This window comes from Strix uralensis, chromosome 4 (genome assembly GCF_047716275.1).
Source record: "Strix uralensis isolate ZFMK-TIS-50842 chromosome 4, bStrUra1, whole genome shotgun sequence".
NCBI lineage: Eukaryota > Metazoa > Chordata > Aves > Strigiformes > Strigidae > Strix > Strix uralensis.
The window spans coordinates 92,370,211-92,395,625 of NC_133975.1; the positions used below are offsets into that span (position 1 = coordinate 92,370,211).

The window sequence follows — 25,415 nt, forward strand, 5'->3', positions numbered from 1 at the left end:
AAATCTAAATCCAATTAAGTATACAGCTATCCTCATATGTACATATAAGCTATTCCCATTGAGCCTTATTTAAATTCAGGCTTTTACTTCTATCACTACTACAAGATGCTATTTTGCATACCATGAATACACAAGTTAGAAATGCAATGCCCTTCAGTGTACGCTTAATGAGGGAAGTTAGAAGTAAAACCAAATCAAAGAACTGCATAAATCAAGAGGCTGCAAATTCATTACAGGGATTTTCACATTTTGCTTTTTTGGCTTATACAGTGGCTTGAAATTACTGGTTGTTCTTCTTGTAGTTTAATAAGCACTATATGGTAACTTCAGACCTACTGTGTACTGCAGCCTCAAGAAAGATTTGAACTGATGTTTATATGAACTAGAATGCTCTCCTCTTTGAAGCATGTATATGCCATACTGAGAAATGACCATACTTTTAGCATATCCATCCATAAAATGATCTGCTCAATACAGACTATTGTAATTAATGATATTCTCACCACATTTCCCACCAGGACATGGAGATCAATGCTGAAGAACTCAGGAATGTTCTCAATAACGTCGTAAAAAAACGTGAGTTTGAGCATGTTTTTCAGTAACCCTGGACAAAGAAATCTGTGATATAACGTAATCCTCCACCCCTGAGTTGCACTCTAAAAATTATTTATGGTTTCAGACTCGCAAATTTTCAGTTACGCTTCCATGGACTTCGCATCTCAGACTTTAGCAAGATGAATTTTTCATAGAGATGCTCTCTACAAGTGATCAAGTACAGATAACTCAGAAATGCACAAATGTTCATTGGAGCACCACACAGGATAATATAGCATTTCTTGCAGTCTGCAAATGCATTTTAAAAACCAAAAATAATTCTAATGGAGAGGCAAACCTTCCTCCCTGTTTAGCAAACTTCAGCCTGAAGACCCTGGGCTTGGTTCATTACCTGGAAGTTAGTTTGGAGTATTCTGGAGGTTTTTATTTTATATAACAGGTCAAGAATAGTAATTTCTACTTCACAAGCAATAACATTACTTAAGAGTCTTCTCAGATCTTTCTACCACTCCTTTCTTACTGGAAGTAGGTTTGGCTTCTAGTGTGAGTAGTTACACCTAAAACAAAGAAGCGCTTGCTGACCTACATAATCTGTTTTCACCTGGGATCATTTATTTCAGATAAGGACCTAAAAACAGAAGGATTTGAACTGGAATCCTGCCGCAGCATGATTGCTTTAATGGATGTATCCTTTTCTGGTGAAAGGGGAGTGCTTGATACCAAACTAGTCCACTTGGATTGTATGTCCCACCACTACACATGCACAACTTAGTAAACCAGGGAAGCAGAACAGTTCATTATAGTCTGTAGTCAGATAACACAGCATTTCTGATTTGGCACATCTTGACTCCAGTCATCTCAACATTAGTGTAGTTGGCAGATGAAAATACCCCAGACCAGAAAACTACAGAATAAGTAGTCAGTATCATACCCTTAGGTATCAACGACTGGTCAGCTCATGTACTAAAGTATGATTTTTTTAAATGTTTTTTTAAACCAACTCAACATAACTACAGTTCTTGCCAAGAAACTTACTATATTTCTCTCTTAAGTTTCCAATGTATTATACATTCCACTGTGCGCTTAGCATGCAACATAAACAGAAATTGTCTCAGAGCAAGTATAATAAAACACTACAAGAATGCCATATGGGGTTGCCTCTGATACAACATTACTTGGTCTTCCTATTTGACATAACACATGATTTTGAGAGAACATGAGCACATGCAAACATAACTGGAAAAAAATTTTAACTACAACCCAGAGCCATAATTGTTGGAGTCCAAACACATTTTTGTAAAAGGCTTTAGTCAACATTTTGCTTAGTTCTCAATTCATTTTAAGCAAAGCATGAAAAGCTTTGCTTTACAATAAAGCTCAGTTGTTTTTAAAAATGTTAGGTAAGCTTCACATTTGGAAGTATTTGGAAAGAGCCCAGTAAAACACCCTGCTCATGTACTTTATAATAGCTCCAGAAGCAAGACTCTCTCCTGTAACAGATATTTGTTTCTACACGAAGTACAAACAGTGTTTCACAGTCCTAAAACAAAATACTATGCACAATAACCAAAATGTTCACAAATATTTTACTGCACAACTCAGCCAGCTCTTAATGCTGAGAAGATCCTGAACTCAGTTTCACATTTGTCCCTTCACCAGTAGTTGCAGATTTAATTAATTTTCTCTTAAAAATATTGTGGTTTTTTTTACCTGAATGTTTGCATCACAGACAGATGGCTCAGGGAAGATAAACTTTGATGAGTTTCGACATCTCTGGGACAAGATTAAAAGCTGGCAGGTATTACTGGTATCCGCAGCGCTGTTCTTAGCAGTGCAAAACCTTGCATAGGAAACCCAAAACTCTCTACATACACTAAAACAAAAAGAAATTACAAACTAGCCTCTAAAACCAAAAGTAATGTCTCTCCTCATCCTACTCACAGCCTAAGCAAATAGCCTAAATCTCTGAAGCTCCAGGCACTCAAATAAGAATTTCCCCCATGAGAACAGCAGAGAGGCATACAAATTGGAGGAGGAGGAGGAGGGAACTAGAACCAGGCCTCACAAATGGCTTAATTAGGGCAATCAAGAGAGAGGATTAACAGCACATAAAGTCAAACAAGGAGATTCTCTAGGGGAGAGCTTTTTGCTTCTCATGGTACAGATCTAAATTATTTTACTTTACAACTGAGAGAAGCTCTGTGCTAACATCCCAGACTGCCTGGCAGTAGCAACGTAAAGCAAATGGCAAAGCCTCCAAGTGCCTGAGGCACACACCCCATATCCAGTCAGTGGGTACATTCAACAGATGTACAAGCTTTTATTTCTGCTGTGGTTTTTTTTTTTTTCTTTTTTCCAGAAAATTTTCAAGCATTATGACACGGATCATTCAGGAACCATTAACAGCTATGAGATGCGCAATGCAGTCAATGATGCAGGTACTTCCCACAGTGTCCAGTGCCCAACAGCTGAAGAAAGCTTACTTTGTTTGATGTATCACAGGGTGAGATCGGGAACACAGTGCTGTCCGTTAGAGACAGAGCCTAGAGAAATTAAAGTCTCTTTTTTCCCCCCAACAGAGCTTCTCAAATATCCAAAGAGCAAGCCTTGTGCATCTTGCCAACCAAATAGGTTTATTCAGCTCTTTAAACTTGCCAATGAATGATGCTCTGCTGTCTTAAGGATCTCCCACGTGGGGTACTGCTTTTCAGGGAGACCAGGGAGTTCTGAAGAAATTTGCTCTTATTAAAGCTGTGGATTCTTTATGTTTGTGTAAGTAATGAACAACGAACAGTGAAAAACCTTCAACCCAAGGGTACAGACACTGAAACCACAGCGGAGCAGGTCAGTGTCCAAGTTTGCATCAGAGGCAACTGGATGGACACTTCTTGAGTCCTGTTCAAGTTCTTAGGCACTAAGCCACTGCAGGCTCAGTCTCCTCTTCTACCTGTGCAGTGAGAAGAAAGCATTTTTGCAAAACTTGCAGTTAATGAAATTTGACCTGCAATGGGAGGCTTATGACTTTTCTTTCTTCTTGTCTCAAACACGCTGGTGTGCTTCTTCCCCTGGACAGCAGGCCTGCCCCAGCAAATGTCTTTACCAGCTCTCTAAGGGAGCAAAATGACTTCCTTTTTCAGAAAATCTGTAGTATCACTATAAACCTAGATAGGATGATTTCAGTGACACTTCATCTTCGTTAGTATTTTGGCACATCAGGTACCAGTTCATCAAGGAACAGAAACAGATGGCTACCTCATACTTTACCAAACATCAGTGATTCAGTCCTCTGCTAAGGACAAAACTACACCTGGATTTGGACTCCTGCTGCAGTAGAAATACAGGCCATTTTTATTTTCCAGGTTTCCATTTTCACCAGGAAAGTTGCCAATGTAAAAAAAAAAAAAAAAAAGAAATCAGTATCTCCTGCCCTGACTTTAGCACTAAGAACACATTTTACAATATAAGTTTCTCAGTCTTACTGAATGTAGGCTGTGCATGATGTTGCACTAGCCAACAACCAGCAGCACCCAAATCACAGCAGACCCTTCATGAAACGCGGTCGCACACTGCAGCAGTCAGTGCCACAGTTTGGTAACACCACACCAAGGAGTTACCTCTTTATCTATTTTTTGACCATTGTGTAATTGTGTTTTCATAGCAACTTCCTCCTATGTTTCTGTCACCCAGGTTTTGTTGCTTTGCTCACATCAGGCTCAGCTAAACTGCAGAACTCTTTGGTGTAGACCTCTCCTCTTCATACTCACAGTGTGAGGTAACTCACATGCCATTGGCCCTCCCAAATCATCATTTCAAAATGTTATTCTTGTTTTAAGACAGCAGCTGGACACAGAGAAGCTCCATAAGGAGAATTACCTCATTTTATTTAGCAGCTGCAGCAGTACCCTCCAGCCTGAGCCTGGGCTGGGCCTGGGAAGCACCTACGGCCAGGCCGCTCCTGGAGGCCTGACCGGCACCAGTGCTTTCCCCCGGCCACAGCCCAGCTATGCCCATTTCTGGTCCTCTGCAGGGTTTCGGCTGAACAACCAGCTTTACGACATCATCACCATGCGATATGCCGACAAGAACATGAACATCGATTTTGACAGCTTCATCTGCTGCTTCGTACGCCTGGATGCCATGTTCAGTGAGTGGCTGCCCCAGTTTTATTGTGCTGCCTCCCCTCCTCACCCCCAAAACACACTGTTGTACAGAAAGCAATGTTTGTTTAAAGCACTACTGCCTATATACAGTATTAATAATTAAAGATATGTGCTTAGGGAATCTAAAATATGACAGCCCTCTCATACAAACACAAAAGAAACCACCACGTTTCTCCTTGTATTAGCTAAGGAAAATCAGAGCAGAAAAACTTGCTGACCACCTAAGTAAATACCTGCACAAGTGTGCATAACACAACAGGAACACACTTTGGTTTGCTATCTGGGATCATCTTTACATACACAGCAATTTAATCTACTCCATGTATTATTTCCTTGCTTTAGGGGCATTCCACGCCTTTGATAAAGATGGAGACGGCATCATTAAGCTCAATGTCCTGGAGGTAAAATGCTTTACGCCAGTATTTCCAACACAATTCACAATACGAAATTTTAATCATATTATTCATTGCACATGTTCTTAAGGGAGTCTATGAGAGTTGGTCTGAAATTGTCATCCAATTGGTAAGAGGCTGCAAAACCTCCTAAAAATTTTGGTACCAATTTTACACAGAAAACATTTGAAGTGCTTCAAAAAACTTCTGAGATTTTTTTTTATGAGACAATTTAAATCAAACATACTGATATGGCATTAATTAATAATAGGGTTTAACATAGTTCTCTACCTTTAAAAAATCTTATTAAGAAGACTTAGAAAGTTTCAACTTAAAAACATGTCTTCTGCTAGGGAGACCTTTATAAAAAAAACCCTCTTCACTTTTTGCAAGGGAAGAAGGAATAGGAGCAAGAAGCCCAAGACAAAATTCCCCCCTGCCACTATGCTTCCTATTAACTGTCAGCAAGCAACTGCCTTCCAGCTAGATATGGTGGTGTCTTAATACAATTTGTTAGAGGATGCCAACAAGCCTTCCATCCTTTAATTCTAACTCTTGTTTCAGTGGCTGCAGCTCACGATGTATGCGTAACACCAGAGTCAGAGGCCACTTTCATCATTCAAGACTTCTGTTTTGGGTAACTAGCTCCAATCATCCCCAAGTGCAAACAAGAACATTTCCTAATTATGTGCTTTGCTAACCAGGACAAACAGTGCATGGGAAGAAGCCCTTGGAAAAAGTCAACCATACTCCAGTAGGCAGATCAGTGCACATATTCTGTAACTATTTTTGTAACTTCCTGATATTTTCCTTCAGGCAACAAGGATTAATCTACTGATGACTGAATTAAGCTTTTTCTGCATGGTAAAGACACAGAGTATGCGTTGTTATTCTGCTTACGCTGACAACTGGGAAGTCTTCACTCAAGTCAGGCAAAACTGGGACTGTATCTTAACTGTGAAAATCAGAGGTGTTTACTACCACCTTGTAATTAGTCATTAACTCTTTGTCCTGCTTCTGATACTATAATTTCGGCCTCTTCAAAATGTTGACTGAATATTTCACAGGAGATTGTGCTCAAATAATATTATGCATCCAATGACTTACGTTGTTACAGATGTGGCTGTGGAGGTTGGTTCTCTGCTCTGGTAGGAATGGGGAAGTAAGGCACACCAGACTGCAATACCTGGGTACAACTTGGTCTAGTGCCTCAGCAAAAGGATCAGAACCAAGCAATTTGCTCTCATTTTTAGTACCCCCATAGGACCTTAATTACACATTGGACATTTTAAATGTTTATTATTGTAACTACATTCTCCATAATATTGAGAAAATTGTTTCCCATTTGAGACAGAAAACCTCCTATACATGCAAATTTGTATATCTACACACACACTTCCCTCCCACCTCAGGGTCCTATTTCCTGAATTTTATGTATTTCTTTACTGTAAGCGGTGATTTGTAGCAGAATCAGACACTATGTTAGCATGACCACTTTGGGAAGATTATTAGAATGTGTATGTACAATTAGTTTAATTGAACTGAAAATAAAATGAATTGGATTTTGACCTAATTGTTAAGGTTGTTTTTTGTTTTTAATTTGAAAGAACACTTGCTAGTTTGCTTCTTGAATGCATTTAAAAAAAAAAAAAAAGCACTTCAGCTTGAAAGGGTCCATCATTACCAGCTTCAAGGATGACAGACTTTCAGAACTGGTCAATCGTTTATCAATATAAAAATGGAAGGAAAATCAAAACGTGCAAGAAAAGGTGTGAAGAGACCAGACTTGTGTCAGGACAACCTTCTACTTAGTTCTCTAGTGGTGAAAAGTAACAAAGCAATCCACTTGTAAAGCAAAACTGTAAAAACAAATTGTAGCATCAACTCAAAGTTCTTCTGATAAGTAGCACATTTAACCAAAAGGTCACTAAGAAACAGAAAACCTTTTGACTATAAAGTTCTTAATGTTGTCTAGCACTGTAACTTACTCTGAAAGAGTAAGAAATCCTATAGTTTGTCTAAAGAAGAGTTATTCTCCTTTAAATTCAACTTTTGTTTTAACTGAAATCACTTTAAGATGACTGGAATGCTAGGAGCCCTGGGTTCCAGCCATGCGTTATCTCCCCTAAGCTACTATTTTCCATGCAAAAAATATGGCAGAGATGCTCTTAAGGTGAGATATTCAGAGAAAAACAAAATCTATCAGTCAAAAGATCAAAATCAGGATTTTTGATTTGCAACTCAAAACTGGTCCTTAAAGTCCTGGTGAGTGAAATACCAGCAGCTCCAAGAGAACTTCCCTCTGCAACGGGCCATGAAGCAAGGGAGTCACTACATCTTGGGGGCACCAGCTGCATGGACAGTTTCCATTTTCCCTATCAAATGACTAGGTCTTTGCTCCCGGTGTGCAGGAAGCTCAAACTTGCAATATTCCTGTCAGTGCTGGAGCTTCAAAGTGGCCCGTCTGACTTTATCTAGCCCTCTTCAAAAAGGAAAAAAAAAAAAAAATCCAAAATAAAGTCAAGTTCTACCAAATCCTGTGGAAGAATCATTCTATTTAAAACAAAGAAGAATCAGACTGACAAACCATAACAATATAAAGAACTTTTATTTTTTTTTTCCCCTCTTGTTTTTTCTTCTTTTGCTGTGTAAAGTTTCATTATTATGCTCACAGCTTTGTACCAAAGTGAGAGAAGAAAACCAAGGTCAACCTGGGCACATGTTCTACACAGCTTAAATTATTAAATATTCAATCATGTTGTTTTATTCCACTTCCATTCTTCAAAAAGACTGTTTAACACTTACAGCAAAATGAGATTTGAGAAGATGGCAGGTGCATATAACAGAATATATAGCTACACAGTTTGCTCTTTCACTATTAAACATTTTACAAACAGTAGCTGAAACCGTTTCCTTATCCTCCCTCACATGTTCTGCAACTCTGGACAACTTAGACTGTTTGAATGATAGTACCATACAAGCCTGAAAACCAAGATTCATCTGTACCTGTGTTTTACTTCAAAAGAAGGGAAAAATATTTTCTCAATACCCCATTTTTGTTTCCGGGAACCTGTGGTTTCTTGCGAGCTTTCAGTTATCATTTACCTCCATCTGGCATTATTGTACAGTTTGAAAATGGGCATTAAGAACTACACTACTTTAAACACACTGCACGGCCAAACTCCTCTATTTTACAGAATTCAGCTCATGCGCTGCTGAGATGTTTAAAGTCTGCAATCCACACGTAAGTGACACAAGGCAAGCAGAAGCTGGGATATTTAATGCATCTTCGTACCAATGGATGCAGCAGCATTAGGCCATAGAGTATTTTGGGCTGCCAGTTAGCTGTTATTTTTCCCTGTGATTTGAAGGAGAAAGGAGCAACAAATATAGACCAATTCTAGCACTATCTTATCTTTCAATACATGTGAGGCTATCGGGGTTGGGGAAGGTCAAGCTCTGCAGCACATGTGAACATTAAGTGACCGTTTTAGGCTACTACGAGCTCAGGCAGGGCTTGGTATGCCTATAGCACAACAAGTTCTCACGCTTTTGAAGAGAATGATATTAACTGGTTTCAGTAGCACCTGGCCCATTCTTTATGTCACAAAAGCATACAATGCCTCTGAGCACTTTGGCTGCTGAGGAGGCTCATAGCTTAACAGGCGCAACATCAGTCCTGCTAAGAGGAAAATGGTGGCTTGCCCCCAAAAGGGCCTGCCATATGTAGTCAGCCATATAGCAAGTCCAGAGCTCATTATTTAACCTTTTCCTAATAAAATGAACACAGCTAACCACAAGACAAACCCTCACTCTACTCACTCTTCCACCCACAACTTTTTACTTGCATAAAAAACAAACTGAAAACAAAAATAGTCCTGAAACAAGCTTCAGATGTGCAGTACTGCTTTTCATGCAAATATTACTCTTAAATTTCACAAATAGTCCACCTTCCCAAAGTTACTACACTCTTTGACTGGAGGTATATCAGGAGTCAAAATCCTAACTTGCAAGGAGAGGATCTCATTAAAGGCTATCAAGCCAATACATTAGTGTGGCATCTCTCTTCCACAATTGCCTCTGGAAGAAGTGAATGGCCAACAGCAAAAGCTGCACCAAATTTCTGCTATACAAGTAGGAAATCTCCCCACAGAACTCCAGAGAGGCCTGGGCATTTCCATGGATGCACAACAACTTCATAGCAAGTGCTTTTAAGATCTCCTCAGGACAAAGCAGCGCAGCGTTTTCCTCTGAACCCCTGAGCAATTTTCAAAATTGTTTTTAATTTATGAAGCAAAATTTTAAAACATTCATGCCACTATTTTCCTGCTTCTTACCCATTTTAGGATTCTTACAATATATCTGAAATAACCTACGAAGTAGCAAAAGACACCACTGCTAAAACTAAAGCTGGATTTCAGAAGTCCAGGCTTCTCAGGAGGACTGTTTTCAAGAACAGATAAGGAAATATCATGGACTATAAGAAAAAGAATCTGCTTCCACCAACTAGAAAAAATAAACCCAACAAGCAATCAGGAATGCAAATAAAGTGTAATAACTGTGTTTGTTGCAACACCTAGGGAGAAAGATCTTTACACGTTCCTGAAAACAGCTGAAAGAACGTGAAGAATCAGAAGGAGTAAGTAACAAAATCTACTCTCACACACCATTTTTCAGAATGCTACAATCACTCCACATGCTTGTCCCTAGGACACACACCTCCACACCTTCACTTCAAGCACAGTCCATGAAGGCCAGCTTGAGATGTTCACATTGTTTACACCACACTTCTACGTGCTCCCTCATTGTGGTTCAAAAAAACCCCCCAGAAGAACTCTTGAATATCCTCTTGAATATCAGTAATTTTGGAAATGGTTTAAGTATTATGCAGTCTTCTGCTTTTAGGTCATGAAAAAAGCAAATACTCTCAGAGACTTTAGAGCAATATGGCCTGCATCAGAAAACATTTACACTGCTCAGAGACTTCCCTGAACTTGATTCTCTCTCAAATTGCTTCATCCACAGAAAGAAATTTAAAAAAAAAAACAACCCACAACAAAAAAACAACACAAAACCACAAACACACACCCCAAAAAGCAAAACAAAAACACCCTCAAAACAGCCTAGGGTTTGAGCCACATACTAGGTTTTTTTCCTGTCCACAAACAGCTTCATAAAAAAACCCAAACAATCATCACAAAAGCACTGGAACCTCAGAGATTCCCAATGTCTTTGAAGTAGGATGCTACTGCTTCTCATTCCTATCTCCTGTCTCTCACAAAAAAATCATCAATGTCAAGCAATTACAGAGAAATTATGTTTGTCTGCTAAGACAATAGAAAAATAGTGTGCTTCAGAGAAGGCCCTGAAGTTCCTTGATTTGATAGGAGTGGAACATCCATGGGCTTTCCTCAATCACTTTCTTGGCCTAAAAAGGCTTCTTTATAGTCAAAGAATGAGGCTATAAAACTTCTTTGGTCTATGGTTGGCATACCAAGCCTCAAAGTGGTGGTGAAAGAGGTGCCCGGTAAAAAGAGTACATTCGATTTGTTTGAAAGGCGCTAGATTCATTTATAATCAGCTCAGGTTTGACACTGGGCTGTCTTTACCTTCTGTTACAGTTTAAGGAAACCTCTGCTTTTTTTATCCTGAGCAGCAACTTAGGCAAAAGTGAACACAAAGCTCCTTGCTAGATTAGTCTCGTTGTTTAAGAGAGCTCTTTGCTAAATTAGCGTCATTATGGGAGAGAGGATTGCAAATGCAAGAAGTACATTTCAGTGAACTTAATGGGTAAAGTTTTCCACCCCAAGGGAAACCTGCAGAGGAAAACAAGTAGAAACAGTCTTCACCTCTGCACTGACTTCTTTGTGGTATCTTCTGTGTATTAGTAGAAACAAGACTTTTACCTGTGATATGCATTTTGTATCCTCAGCTTCTGCTTGAGAACTTTAGACTTAAAAAAAATCCTTTAAAATCCTGCTCCATTCTTTCCAGTTGAGATTTTGTGAACTTGGTATAGCTCAAACCAATTAAGCCAGTTCACAACAGAAACAAAACACTAAGTGGATGCACTTAAACAGGCAGTGCCTTTGCACTTCTCTTAGTTTGCTATGCCATGAAGATACAGGACTGCAAAGCTCAGTCACTAGGATTCCAAATAAAATCAGGAATCCAACTGTGGTGCTGTATCAAGACAGCAGTGGTTATGTTGGTATTTAACCAAAACAAAAGCCCACACCACTTACTTCTTTCCTGTACATAAGGACCTGTATTTAAAAAGACTAAGATTGCAAAGCACCTGAGTGGAGTCACTGTTCTGGCTGTTTTGCTGCTACTGGCATACCTCTCAAGAAATAACTGCTTTCCTCCAAATAAACAAACTATCTCAGGAGGTACAGTTTTTAGGGTAGTCTGTCACTGTATATATTGTGCCAGTTACAGCAATTTTTACACAAGGAAAAAATAAGTTACAATTAACATAAAAAAAATTAATTTATTCCAGTTCTCCATAAAATACCTTTCTTTTTTATGAAGAAAATCAAAATGTACACTGGATGTTCAGGTTACATTGTTAGAATTTCTGATACTCTGGTTTGCAGAATTTTATTAAAATCAGCTAAAAAAAAAATTGGATACAACAAACACAGACATGTCTTAGACACTTAACAGGCTTCAAGCTGAGTTTACAAACATCAGCACCTATTGTAATCCAAGTTCTCAACATTCCTCTGAACTTGCCAAAGACACTCAGACTATGCTTCTTAAAAAAACCAAACCAACAACTAACAGAAGAAACAAACAACAAAACACCAAGGCAGACAAGAGGAGGGAATATTCTTATCTGTCAATTAATTAAAAACTTGCAAGAATCTTCCATTTGGGCCAAACCTTAATTGACCAGCCTTATTTCTACAGAGTACAACACAACCTGCAGTCTCTGTAGGAAGGCATTTCAGCCCCACTCCATTTTTGCATTCCAAGTGGGAAAAGAAAGAGGAAAGACTGGAGTAAGAAACTGATGTTATTTGGAATAATTCCGACGTAAAATTACTTCCCAATGTGGGAGGTGAAAAGCTTCATGAATCAATCCTGCTGTCATCCTCAGCATGTCTTTCAATGTGTCCTAGAGCATCCTAGAAAGGAACCAGAGAAGTCAGTTAATAATACTACTACTACTACTAATAATCATCACAAAAAAAAAAAAAAAACACCACAAAAAACTTTGCAAAAGATTCTTGAAGCTTCAGTGAAAGTGACATTCTGGATAACATACATTTTTTGGCTTAAAGCTTCTTAAAAAAATAAAAAAAACAACACCAAGCTATTAAATCACATATATAAAGTATCTCACATACCAGAATTCAAGTCAAATAAAAACCAGCTTCCCTTCTGACTAGAAGGGTGTATCAAATAAGCATAACATATCCAAATCCAGTGCTTAAAGAGAAATTAAGGATTCTACTTCTGTTTCTTAGTTCTCAAAGAAACCTCCTTCCATTGTATATTTTGAAAATCACTCAACAGGAAGGTAGTTTATATTGCCAATAAGTAAAATGTGGATTTTACCAATCGGTCTGTAAGTAACAACCCTCCTTCCACCCACCCCAAAAAATCCTTTCCACATCACTTAATCCAACTCTTACGTCTTCTTAATTTTTTCCCCCCTTCCATCTGTGCTAACATTTACTCAGAAATTTATGAGCTACTTAAAGATTGTTAGCAAAACCAACCCCGTGTGAAAAAAACAGCATCAGCATCCAAAATCATGAAGGGGGGTAGTGATGGATAAAAATTACGAGGATAAAAACCTGTTTCAAGACTGATGTTTGTTCATCTTAATAAATTTTTCCTACAAAAACTTAATAACATCTTGAGTTATCAGAATTTCTTCTAATATTTCAAGATTTTTACAATTTCCATATAATATGGACTTTATCTCAAGTTATCATACCTAGCTGCACTCTTCATCTGTCACAGCTTAAACTGAATCCTATTAACCTTGTATGACTGTAGCTGTATGCAGTTAAGCCTGTCAAGACTAGAAGAATTTAACCCTTTTTAAGAAAAATAGGATCAAGTCCCACAGTTGTGGTGATATAAAATACTTTATACTACCAAATACAACCATGTTAGTTCGACCACATACCTGCTTGGAACCTTTCCTGGAAGTAAAGAAAGCATCACAGTTCTTCCAACGACATTTTAGTGTCTGAAAATTTGGGTTGGTATGGTCACTTAGCAAGTGTTGTTTCAGATGGTCCACAACTCCGAAGATCAATGAACATCCATGCCACTGGTAGAAAAAACATGCCAGAATAAACCAGGGAAAAAGAATTCTACCTAATTCTACCTGATTTCTTGCAAGTTCACAATATTCTGCCAAGACTGTTCACACACATGCCACCTCTTGTAACTTTTTAATCTTCGTATTCCATTTCCATTCTCAATGGTCTCTGTTTACAGCTAATTAGAGCTTTACAGCAATTCTTCCTGCCTCTAGCCTAGCCTAGACCATTAGCAAGAAAGGCAGGAGGAAGAGAGGAACTAAGTCTTTGCAAGATTTAAGCTTACTTGAGAGAGTCATTGGGAATTTAATTAAACTTCTTTAGCATGCTAAAGAGTAAATCAGTTTTTCATTGTCACTCAGCTGAAGTTTTTGATGTTAAACAGTTACATGTCACTACTAAAAATTGCTAGGAAGAAAAATGATTTAAGATGCTACTACCACCTTGCTCCAAAGCATACACATATACTAAAGACCATGAAAAATGGACCTAGTGATATATACTTACATTTAAAACATATATATACATTTTTAAAACACTACTGAATTATAATAAAGGTCAAGCTATCCAAGAGTGAGTAGTGACCACCCCCAGAAAATTAGCCTAAAAACTACAACAAAGGCTAAAAACATTTTGCTCATTACCCAGCAACGATAATTCTGCATCAGATTAAGCCTCACAGCTCTGACACTGCCATCATAGCATCCAGTGTAGATCTGTAAAAGAAACATTTATGGATAAGCAAGCTGGGAATAATAGGAAAAAAAAAGTCAAATTTTAAAGGAGGCTTCAGTGTAGAGTGTATTAGGTGGAAAAAAAAAATCTAATATCAATAGGCAAGGCTTCTAAATTTAAAAAAATGGGTCTAACCTAATTATTTTAAGATTTGCACTCAAAATTTACAAAAAACTACTAATGAATAAGAAATATTTCCATAGCTTCTATTGTGACAGCGTCATGTGTATAAAAGTTCAGAAAGCTTTAAAATATGTTACTGTCCACTAAGTGAAAAAATTTTAGGTGTAAATGTCAAGTTGAATATATTTCCAGGACTGAGCCAGTTACATGTGTATCAAAAAGGAATGGAGAGGCAGGATAAGGAAGAATATCAGAATTTCAGAAAGACTATGCAGATCCTGAAGAGGTAGGCAAAATGATATTTTAAAAAACACTTTTGTCAGACAAATGCTCCACACAAAATTGTCTTTTGGAAAGCAAAGCATGTCAGACACTCAGAATCCCATAAAGAACATTCACAGTTAAAGAAGTCCTCACAGAATACAGAAAACTCCGCAAGTGGAAGATTTGCTATTTTTGTTCAAGTCTTTATCTCTTGGAAATTCGTCACTAGGATATAACAGCCAATCTATGGTGTGTAAGAGACTGCACTTTACTACTAAGACCACTACAGGAAATTATAATCTTTCACTCATCACTAAGCTTCTTATTTGAACATTTGAAAAAGCCCAAACCAGACTGCTGCTGGGGGACAGTTCAAGCCTCAGACTGTAAGCACTTAGCTCTCCATCTCACTCACATGAGAAGTGAAGCTTGGGCAGAATGCATTCCAACTAGTAGGAGATCAGTTCTGTTAGACTTGATTCTTCTGTTACTAGAGATCATTACTATACCTCTTATTTTACAACCTGAAAGGAAGTTTGCAAACAAATTCCTACACATGGAGACAAATATGTGCTTTTAATGACTACTTTAAGCAGGTTATTTGTCCAGAAGTGCTTCTGAAACCTCTACCTTGCAGGGCAGATGCATGAAGAAATCTGAATCAACTGTGTATCTTTGTTTAGGTTCTATCGAAGGTTACTAGAGGTTTGACTGTGGGTGAAGCTTTTCTCTAGCATCTGTGTGACACTGTTGAGTAAAAGTCAAACAGGATTGATGGTTGAAAAGAAGGAATATTTTACTATTTCTAGACTCTTCACTGCAATCATCACTGTAAACAGAACTATTGTTTTAAGACTACAGTAAGCTAGAAGGCAATTTTTTGCCAGACAATAATATTACATAAATACAAAGCTGTTATAGCAACTTGATTTTTGTGGCTGATATTTCTAAGTTGTTCTTAGTCAGACAGCAGGTTGATTTCATTATATGAAAAAATTAAACAGTCTTATATATGCTTGTGGAAATTACAACCTTTTCTTTGAGACCAGTGAAAAGAAGGAAGTTACCATGCTCTTATGGATGGTCATACACATGATCATATCTGTGTGGCCTCCGTAGACTTGCAAGCGGTCATGCGACTTGAAAGAAACAGAAACAGACATTTAATAGCATGACAGTTAATAGCCCTTTTTCACAGACATGCAAATCACAAAGCTTCCAAGAGCAGTTTCCTGGGTAGCAACTAAACTCCTCTGGTGGTTTCCAAACTTCATAGACACCATGAAAGCTCACTTCTCGTTACATTACTTCTGTGATTCTTTTTGTCCAACTAAGCACTTTCAGCAAACAAAACTAGTATTTCCCCACTTTTCTGAGCTGTCATTGTCTTAGAATAACCCAGGTTATAAAAAAAACAAAACAAAACAAAACATTTAGGTTATATTCTTTAAAACCCATGTATTTTGGCTTGTGAGACAAATATATATTCCAAGTGACAGGAAAGAGAGGGATGGGCCAGAGACCAGCAAGCACAAAGATGACTTCTATTTGATTCAAAATAATTAACACATATTAGGTAAATGTCATTAGTAACCATCTATCTTCTTACCTGTAGTTCGTAAACACGAACAAATTTATCCAGACATGCTGTCACCATCACTTTCCCAAGAATGTTCACAACTGTTACTGCATGGTTATGGCCTTTATAGATCCGTACCAGCTCTCCAGTCTGCATCAAGAAAAAGCAAAGGCAAATAGGTGTTCATGGGTTCTTTTTTTTTAAAAACAACAAAACAGTTTTACCTAACCTGGATAGGGTAGCTAGCTAGCTTCAATGCTCACTACTAAAGAAATGGAAACACCACTTTTTTTAGACTTCCACTTCCTGTGAAGGCACTTCCAGATTACCATCAAATACTACCTACCCTTTTCTTTGCCCGTGTTTGTAGTAATATTTGCAAAAGCAAGATCCCCAGATAAAAAGGCATTGTATATTGTATTACAAGAGTCAGCATGTTTATGTATCCTCTGCATGCCTCCTTAGTTAGCTATAGTGCATAGTCACATTAACAAAATCATATGACTTCCTTTCCTGGAAGCAATTTGCCTCACCAGTCAGTCAAAAATTCTGTAAATACTGACTTTATAGCATAGGAATTCACTGCCTTAATACCAAAACTCATTCCAACTTTATAACATGAGACTTACATGAATGTTGTGGGCATGGACAGACTGATCACTGGAGCCACTGAACACCAGATCATTCACAACCTTACAAAAAAAAGTTTTATTTTTGTTACAGATATGGAAACAGGCAAGCAAAACATTAAGACACTGTTCAGTTTAAAGTTGTACTGCAGTACTTCCTAAATTTGACAGTCTTAAAATCAATGAAGAGTATTAAAAAAAGGCATGCACCGAGTTCTTTACATAAGAGCTAGAAAATATACTAAGCTATCCTAACAATGACTTTTGACACTTCACAATTGACATGAGAAGCTGTTAACTTACAGCCCACCAGGCTAATGCATCCTATTTATGGACTATTGTCAGAGGCAGCTCAGCAGCAGCTCACAGACCAAGGAAACTGAATGCAGAATGCTGCTCTGCACACACAGAGTAAAGCCCATCGTTTTCTGGAAATATCGAACGTGCTGTGTACTTATATTCTGGTCACTAAGACAGACGGTGCTCCTGACAAGTACTAATCTAGAAAGGATCAAGAAGGGACCACAGTATGCTGCCATGCAAGCATGACTAGCATAATCCAAAGGGCAAAAAATTCTGTGCCACTGCACTATAATATCTAAAGTGACAAATACAATTCATGGAAGTCATCCCCTATCTCTTACATGACAGTGGTCACAGCAAAGCAGTCAGACAAGGATATGTTCCAGTGTCTAATCTCAGGAGTCAGAAATCTGTAAATAAGTGTTAGTGATTCTTTCATTAAAAAAAGACTACTTGTCTAGAGTTGCATTTTTTTCCAGTTTCCTCTGAAGTTTGTACCATCAGGGTACATGAAAAGCAGCTTCAGCTTTTCCCCAACTTTCCCTCTGTTAGCAAACTCACATTTCAAGATTCCCTGAATCTAACCACATGAAATAAACATGCTTCCTACATACACATCCCCAACAGTTTTGCTAGGAACATGAGATATGACAGCCAGCCAGAGGCAATTTTCCTACCAAATTACTCAATTTTTATAATTTAAAAATAGAGAAATCCTCTACTTCCTACCATAATCTGCTCCACTATTAGAGAAGGAAGAAAGAAAAACCATGCCATTTTAAGCCTTCTTTGTCAAAAACGTATTTTCAGAGACACTTGCCTTCATGCAGAGTATAGTCTTGCTGTGACCTTCCAGGGTTCTGAGAAGCAGCCCGTTCCGTGCATCTCGCACGCTGATGGTGCAGTCGTAGGAGCCCACTACCAACAACTTGCGTGCTCCTTCCTGAGCTGTGGCTAGACAGCTCACTGCTCTAGGGCCATGGCATTCAAAAGTATCAAGCTGCTTGTTGTTCTGTTGAAGGAGAAAAAAATGGCATTTAAGAATTAGAACTTTGCTATGACACCGACTAGACCACAGAGTCCTTTTTGTGTTGTACTTGTTAGAGCATCTGATTTCAGTTTATAACACACCATTTCAGCAGTGGTAAGAGTTGCATCTTAACAACTAAGTTTCCAAATCAAGCAAATTACTCCTATGTTAGGCTTCCATTTTCTGTCTTTTAAAAAAATATTTCATTATTTATCAAAGGTCCAGTAAATCCTCCATCCAAGTTAGAACAATGAGAGGAAATAGTGTTATGGGAAAGACACAAAACAGGATAAATTTATAAGGATAAATTTAAGAAATTAGTCTAGAATCCATGAAAAGAATAATCAGAAAAATAATTTATTTAAATAATGATTTTTATTCACTTTTAAATATCATGATTAAGCCTCTTTGCCAGAAAGCCATGTGAATGAGTCTCTTCTATAACTGCAAATGGAGTAGGCAAAACCAGCAACACATTAAAGTCTCTCACACTTGTTCGATGGGCAAGAAAGGAGGATTCACAATAATCAACAGTGTCAGAAAACTCTCATGACACATGACTGGTAGGCCAGGTGGAACCTTAAGGAAAGACATGACAACAATACAGCAGTTAAGAGAAAGGTAACTGGAGGGAAGGGGAGGTGGGACAGCTTCGTGCACTAACAAAATGAAGGTCCAAAAGGGGTCAACAGCAACCATTCACACCAAAATACTTTACAAATACACTTGCTACTCAAAATAAAGAATGGAAAGAAACACAAAGTGGAGAGAAATAGGATCGCAACAGGCTTTGAGGTGCCAATCTTTAAACAAACTAACCTTTATGCTGAAGGTAACCACGCTGCCATTTGCAAGGCCTGCATAAAGGATCCGCCACCTACTGTGTAAACAAAGCACTCGATCTTCCAATTTAAACTGTTCCATGCACTCTTTGGACTGGCAATAGAAAAAAGCATTTAAAGCTTTTCATTAACTGGAAACAATGCAGGGGGAAAAGCCTGAAGTGAATGATGATTTTCATTTACAAGCTGCATTTTCACCTATAAGCTGCATTTTTTTGAACCAACAGAGCTGGAGAAAAACATCTGGAAGTCTGGTGTCACATAGCAGTTTGATCCTGGTATTAATCAGCTCATTTCCATCTCTGAGACTTGACTGTACTTCAGCATCCAGTTATAACCCTAAAAGCTTTATTCTAGTCAAAATCTCTAACATATATAGAAATTTAGACTACAGAGAAAAATACTGCTTTACATGCCTGAGTTTGAGGAATCCCCATGAAGACCCTCACAGGGAAGTGCCATGAATCATCAGTTTAAGAGTTAAAAACCTCTGGCAGTTTTCCCCTGAAGCAGATATTTGCTTTCTAGTCCTTCAAGCCACAGGTTGGACAAGCTTTCCTATCATTTATCCTTAAGAGTTCAGCTTCAGGAAGTCTCAGTTTGCTCTTCCAGCCGCCCTCAGGATACCTGTTCTCTCTATAGCTGCTCTACAAAGAGAGCAGTGCCTTCCATAAGCATTGGAGTTAGAAATATAGCAAGACAAATACGATATTCATGTCCAGACAACCATCCTACACTTCAGTGTTCCCAACATTCAGAATCCTGTCATGTTGTTCTGGCAAAAACTCTGCAGACAAGCTAGCCAACATATCAGGGTAGTAAATCACTTAATGGTTAGCTGGTTTATGGTTTGGGGGTTTTTTGTCCCCCTGCTCCACTCTCATGAGGTATGAAGTGGGGCTCATATCCAGCTCCTATGGGTTTAAAAGGCTTTTTTCATCTATATTTGCTAAGAAATAGTTGCATAAAAATGCAGTATATGTTAATCAACACAGAGTTTGAGTACCTTGATATTGTAACAGTTGATAGTGTGGTCACTTGAGCCAGTGTAGAGAGCAGCATTCTTCCCATTTGTCTGAGTGACCAGGAGACAGTTCACTTTTGAGGTATGTCCTTCAAAGATGGCCACACACTTCCTGCTCTGAAAAGGAAAGTATAGGGTCCATCAGCGTAAAGCCCCATCACGCCTCTCAGAATCTGCGCCTGACAGAGTAGGGTAGGACAGTTAACAGAAGCAGGACACATGCAGCAATCTCTCTCCCCTTATTCCTCTCATAGGGAGAAGGGGTTGGGGAGGGTGAGAAGAGTTTTGAAGAAAAGAATAGAATAAAAAAAACTAGGCACTTGAAAAAGCAGCTGCTTCCTTAACTACATAGTAAGGCTTTATAAAAACAGAATTGCATCCCTGTGACTCCAATTAATGTAACACCATTCCCACAGCCTTACTTACAACCAGATTGTAGGCACAAACAGTTCTGTCCGCTGAGCAGGTATACAACAAATTCCCAAAAATCTGAATAGCATTCACTGCAGCCAGGTGTCCCTCAAAGTTTCCCTCTGTAGGTTCTTCATCCTCACCTGGCTCCGAAGACACTTCTGCACGACAGACACACATGTACTTTGATTATGAGAACACACTCAACTACTGTGTGGGCTCAGCACCTTAAAGTCACGTTTCATTGTGGCTTCCAGCTGGAGCCTGTAAGTGGCAGAAGGCAATATAAAAGGCCAGGAAGACCTTTATATGATGTTAAGTCCAGAATGATCTTTAAAACAGCAAAAGGATTGTATTATTGTTTGTCCTACAGCTCTTCAGAGACTGTGGAGCAGAAGTGTTCATGTGGGAGGGGGTGGGGGGATGTGGAGGGGTCAAGGCACAAAGTATTCAGTAAGAGATGACATAAGTGAGTATGCATTACTTCCCACTTCAGTTTTTAGTGCAGGTTTTGATCTTCAGCGCAAAATTCCCCTCTGGAAGCAGTTTCTCAAGTCCTTCAAGATACTATACACAAAGTATCAGAAGAAAAGCTTAAAATACATACCTGATGAGTTCTTTGATCCTCTTAATGATGATGATATGGAAGTTTGTGTCTCAGCCACACTGTAACACAGAAATAAAGAGTAGCAAGATTGGACTTTGCATGTTTATTTTCAGACAAAATACTAGTGTAAGTAAGACTCCAGAACAAGACTCTGCATTTGGTAGAAAATAGGCTGTGACAAATAAGCTCAAAACCAAACTTTCCATGGAGGGCAGCCTTGTTCTTATGTTAGAGAAATTAGTAGGTAACAAGACACATCCAGTTGTTGGATGAAAAAAGCAAATTCAATTTTCAATCTTCCTCTTATTTCCCCTCCTGAATGAAATTAAAAGTTACTGGTGTTATAAGACTTTCTGAGTAGGGTAAAAAACAAAAGACAGAGGTCTGTCATAAATACTGTATAATGCTTTTACTTTTGAGAGATCTACAGTCTCACCTTCTTTTCACATCATCCCTATAATTTGTACCAATCTCACTGGTAGAGCTCACTTCATCATAACCAGCGCAAGACGCTCCTAGGATTGCTTGATCCACAGAGCTGCGTGAATCCCTCTTTGATGGACTGTCTGGCTTCTCATCTCCCGACTCCGATGAACCAACGTCAACCACTTCACACAGGGGTGCTGGAACTTCCACCAGTTCCAGAGAAGCATCACTATCATTCTCATCTTTGGTTCTTGCTGTTTGAGCCATAGCTCCATCCTCCTGTCTTGGAGGAGTGGATGTAGTAACCTTTTCTCCTTTGGGAACCTTTCCACCCTTGATTTTCCGGGCAGGCTTAGAGTCAATTATATCCTGTTCTGTATCACTGTTCTCTGGTACGTGGGCTGCCCTCAGAGTTTTCTTCTTCCTTAACTTTCTCCTCCTCCTGTTCCCTTTTTCTGCTGGGACTACAGTGGTTGTCGTCTGTTGCTCGGATGGTTCTGCTGACAGTTTGGGGCTTTTATCCACTGGCATTTCTAGAAGGATTGAATGCTTGGGAAGAGAAGGGCTACACTGATCCAGTAAAAAGCTTTCGGTCACTGTATCATTTGCTTCTTTCTTGCTGAAAACAGGCAGTGAATGAGGAGAAGGGTTTTCAGAAAGTCCAGCCTTTTCCCTGTCCGCAGCAGGCTTGTGAACATCTTGATCAGTGTGCTGGAAACAAGCTGCCAGCTCTGATAGGGATATGGTTGCAGAGATAACTGGATACACTGAAGTTTGCTGATTGGTCTCTTCTGAAGAAAACAGACTAGTGTTATATTCGATCTGTACAGCAATAAATATTTATGCAATATTGCTTTCCCTGCGTTTTTCTGTTTATACCTAATTGTGTATGTAAAGTACATATTCCTACATGTTGAAAGCTATGTGCACATGCAGACCTGCTATTTCAGTCAGCTATCCAGCCTTTAAAAAACATAGCTAGGGAATAAAATGTTTATCTGTGTATCCAGAAGCAAAGGAATGGGGCACATCATTCAAGCTGCTGGCTGACTATACGTTTTTAAAGTTCTGACAAACAACCTTTGGTGAATCCTACATTGTCAGCTTCAGATGCTGCCACCCTGCACTGTGTGCTCCCTTACCAGCTGTCACCACTGCCCTAGGACTGGTATCAACCAATGCACACCAACGCACACCTCAGCTGCTCAGAGACAGTTTGAAGACCTGGTGCTTAACCCATCTGCATTAATTATTTCCTCCAGGTTACCTGGACCTAACTCAAGGTAGAGGAGTCACGCACAACCATAGTTATGGGTGGGAATGGCAGCACTGTAAACCATCAGGGTAAGCTCTGTTAGTTCATCTGTGGTGGACTAAGCGATGGGGCAAACATACTCTGCCTATCATTTTAATTCGAAGCTAATACAATCAAATGAATCCAACCTCTCAACTGAGAGCGGCTAAGAGTGCGCGCAGCATCTCACAGCTGTGTTTCCCACACCCTGAAATTCCCCAGTTGCATTTGCAATAACTACAATCCAGAACAGGACATTTAAAGTTCACTGTATTTATTGGTTGGGATCCATCAATACAAATGGGAATTTGACAGTATTTGAAACACTTCCCTGGTTTGGTCTCTTAGAAACCAGCAAATTAAACCTACAGCAATGCTTGGACAAAGCTATTGGACTGTTTAACACATCACAGCACAAACTTGACCCTCTGGAATTATGCATCCAACTAGAGACTAGAGACAGCTTAAATGTGAACATCTCACCCCACACCCTCCTCAGGTGGGAAGTTCCAAGATAAAACTAAAACTTGCTGACAGCGTAGGGTACATTGTATTTAAAGTAAATCAATGGAAAACTGTTCTTCTCCCGACTCCTAACTGTCATACACAGCTTCAAGCTGTTAGAAAACACTCTATACAGAAGAAACAAATCCTTAGACAAGGTTTGGACAGCTACTGTGTTGAATTATACTGGGAAGAAAGCACACAAACCCTTAAATTCTGAATACACCTCTAGCACTGTGCATCCCTCATTTCCCAAAGGAAGGGGGAGCTAAGGAACTTGGTCACTTAAAAACAAAACAAACAGGAAAATACAAGTAACTGACAACTTAAACTGAAATTTCTAAAACCAGAAGTTATTAATTCTCAGCACTTGGAGTACTGCAGGTGTTAGAAAAGGAAGCAGGACATTGCCACAGTAGTGCAAGAAAACAGTTCCACAGGTGGGAGAGACTACTGGCGGTTAGGGGAAACCAAAGGCCATCAGCTCCTTCAAAGCAAGGCTGAGCTGACCTCCTAGGGAAGCTGACAAACCAGATGTTCAACCACCAGAAAGCAGTCTGCCCCCAGAGAGAATTCCTCTCCCCCAAATCACAGGATTTACCTCATGGTAAATGCTTATTTCCTCCCCAACTTACCAAATTCATTTGATGGCAGACACTCATTTTAGATGTAGCACATACAGAAGTTGATCAATACCAAAACCACATTGAATTGACAAACAAACATCAAAAGAACATCTTTGCTTTTAATATGTCAAAAATTAGTGTGTAGAAAACTGACAAATATGCTAATGTGATGAAGACATTTTCAAAGTAATTATTTAAATAATAAATACAGCTATACCTTGAAGGTTTCTTTATGAGAAAAATCTAAAAAACCTCTTCAGCTTCTGTTGTACCTGTGCAGACATCAATAAAGTCTGAAGATTCTGCGAGCAAGGCACTTCATGCCACTGCAGCTAGTGATCACTAAATCTTCATTTTGAGTTTTCCAACTCTAACATTAAAAGAAAAATGACACGTCTCTTCATTGACGTTTAAACGTAATGCAATGGCACGTGACAATAAAAATGGGAAAGTGAACGAAAAGTAGTGGCTTCCTACAAGCTCAGTCTTATCTTCTTAAAGCTAGTTCTCTTAAAACAAAGATAAGCCATACATACCATCCTTCTGCTCTACCTCTTCTGCTCGTGAAGCACATGGAGAGCTCTGGAGTACAGAATTCACATTTTCTTCTGAGCCTTTTGGAGACACAGGTTCTCGTTTAACTTGTACTGAGGAGTCAGGAGGAGCAGTGGGTATGATGCCAGAAGACTGGAATGGTGACGGCATGTTTACATGAACAGAAGTTCCCAGTGAAGGTACAGAAGAAGACAAAGTGTCCAAAAGGGGCAGGAAAGAGCCTGCAGGAATTAGCTCAGCCACCATCTGAGACTTGGTATTTCTTCTCTCACTTAAGACACTGCAGGAAAGTTGCTCTGACAGCTCAGAAGGTTCATACGTTTCTAATGGCAAAAGAGGAGACAAAAAAAACAAACCACAGAACAAAAGTGTTCACATTTTACAGTAAAATTTAGTGGTACCAAGAGCTCATTTCTTGTGGACACACAGACAAAGAAGAGACAAATTTGTAAAAAAGCCACTAGAGGGCACTACCATAGATGACAGACCACACTTGAACAACAAAGACTTCAACCTTGAAAGCCTAAAACTTTATTGAACATTTTAAACGAGTGAATCCAAGTTAAATGCAAGTTTTACAAGATGCTGAGTTCGAAGAATATGCGAGTCAGCATTCCACTGTTGTAGTTTTATGGTATTCCATACCTTGTAGCCCCTGCAAGATCTGGATTCTCTGACTTCTCAGTGTACTCATTTCCATGGTTATCTGCAAAACAGTTGTGGTTTAAATCAGTCCTACTTAAGGCAGTTTTCCAGGCTGCTAACTTCTAGTTCAGAGAGTCTCAAAAGGCCACGTTACCTGTTGCTTTAATACAAGGAACCGTTGAACCTCAACATATGCAGCCTGCAGGGCAGCCCTAGCCTGCAAGAGACTGCTGTCCACACTATGCAGGGACTTGCTCAGCTCTTCTTCCCTCAGTGAAATAGCCAACAACTGGTCTACCTGAGAACGTTCTGAAAAAGAAACAAAATATAGCGTATAATTGCACTTGACAACACATTAAAATACTTTACACATGATATCTCAGCAAATACTACCACCTCAGAATGTAAAAATCACATAAATTAGGT

General features: G+C 39.0%; 2 protein-coding genes across 6 annotated transcripts in view; one reads left to right on the plus strand and one right to left on the minus strand.

The window, feature by feature from the left end:
* Nucleotides 1-6,676, plus strand: part of CAPN3 (calpain 3) — a 33,195-nt gene extending 26,519 nt beyond the window's left edge. Inside the window, exons 6-13 of one of the 2 annotated variants that reach the window (XM_074867871.1) lie at nucleotides 519-576; nucleotides 1,176-1,240; nucleotides 2,285-2,353; nucleotides 2,915-2,993; nucleotides 4,583-4,699; nucleotides 5,058-5,116; nucleotides 5,672-5,744; nucleotides 5,924-6,676. In XM_074867871.1, coding sequence (XP_074723972.1) covers nucleotides 519-576; nucleotides 1,176-1,240; nucleotides 2,285-2,353; nucleotides 2,915-2,993; nucleotides 4,583-4,699; nucleotides 5,058-5,116; nucleotides 5,672-5,698 — 474 coding nt within the window. In that variant the 3' untranslated portion in view covers nucleotides 5,699-5,744; nucleotides 5,924-6,676. Of the gene's footprint in view, nucleotides 1-518; nucleotides 577-1,175; nucleotides 1,241-2,284; nucleotides 2,354-2,914; nucleotides 2,994-4,582; nucleotides 4,700-5,057; nucleotides 5,117-5,671 lie in introns of both variants that reach the window. The other variant, XM_074867872.1, reaches the window with a different exon arrangement.
* A 1,020-nt stretch (nucleotides 6,677-7,696) lies between these two features.
* The window catches only part of ZNF106 (zinc finger protein 106), a 42,174-nt gene continuing 24,455 nt past the window's right edge, over nucleotides 7,697-25,415 (minus strand). For 3 of the 4 annotated variants that reach the window (XM_074867876.1, XM_074867873.1, XM_074867875.1), the window contains 15 exons: nucleotides 25,144-25,298; nucleotides 24,990-25,050; nucleotides 24,326-24,667; nucleotides 21,376-22,156; nucleotides 20,940-20,998; nucleotides 20,348-20,493; nucleotides 19,904-20,038; nucleotides 18,875-18,991; nucleotides 17,846-18,037; nucleotides 16,723-16,785; nucleotides 16,124-16,243; nucleotides 15,582-15,653; nucleotides 14,037-14,108; nucleotides 13,254-13,400; nucleotides 7,697-12,240 (listed from right to left, as the gene is read on the minus strand). In XM_074867876.1, the coding sequence (XP_074723977.1) occupies nucleotides 12,184-12,240; nucleotides 13,254-13,400; nucleotides 14,037-14,108; nucleotides 15,582-15,653; nucleotides 16,124-16,243; nucleotides 16,723-16,785; nucleotides 17,846-18,037; nucleotides 18,875-18,991; nucleotides 19,904-20,038; nucleotides 20,348-20,493; nucleotides 20,940-20,998; nucleotides 21,376-22,156; nucleotides 24,326-24,667; nucleotides 24,990-25,050; nucleotides 25,144-25,298 (2,519 nt within the window). In that variant the 3' untranslated portion in view covers nucleotides 7,697-12,183. The remainder of the gene's footprint in view (nucleotides 12,241-13,253; nucleotides 13,401-14,036; nucleotides 14,109-15,581; nucleotides 15,654-16,123; nucleotides 16,244-16,722; nucleotides 16,786-17,845; nucleotides 18,038-18,874; nucleotides 18,992-19,903; nucleotides 20,039-20,347; nucleotides 20,494-20,939; nucleotides 20,999-21,375; nucleotides 22,157-24,325; nucleotides 24,668-24,989; nucleotides 25,051-25,143; nucleotides 25,299-25,415) is intronic. The other variant, XM_074867877.1, reaches the window with a different exon arrangement.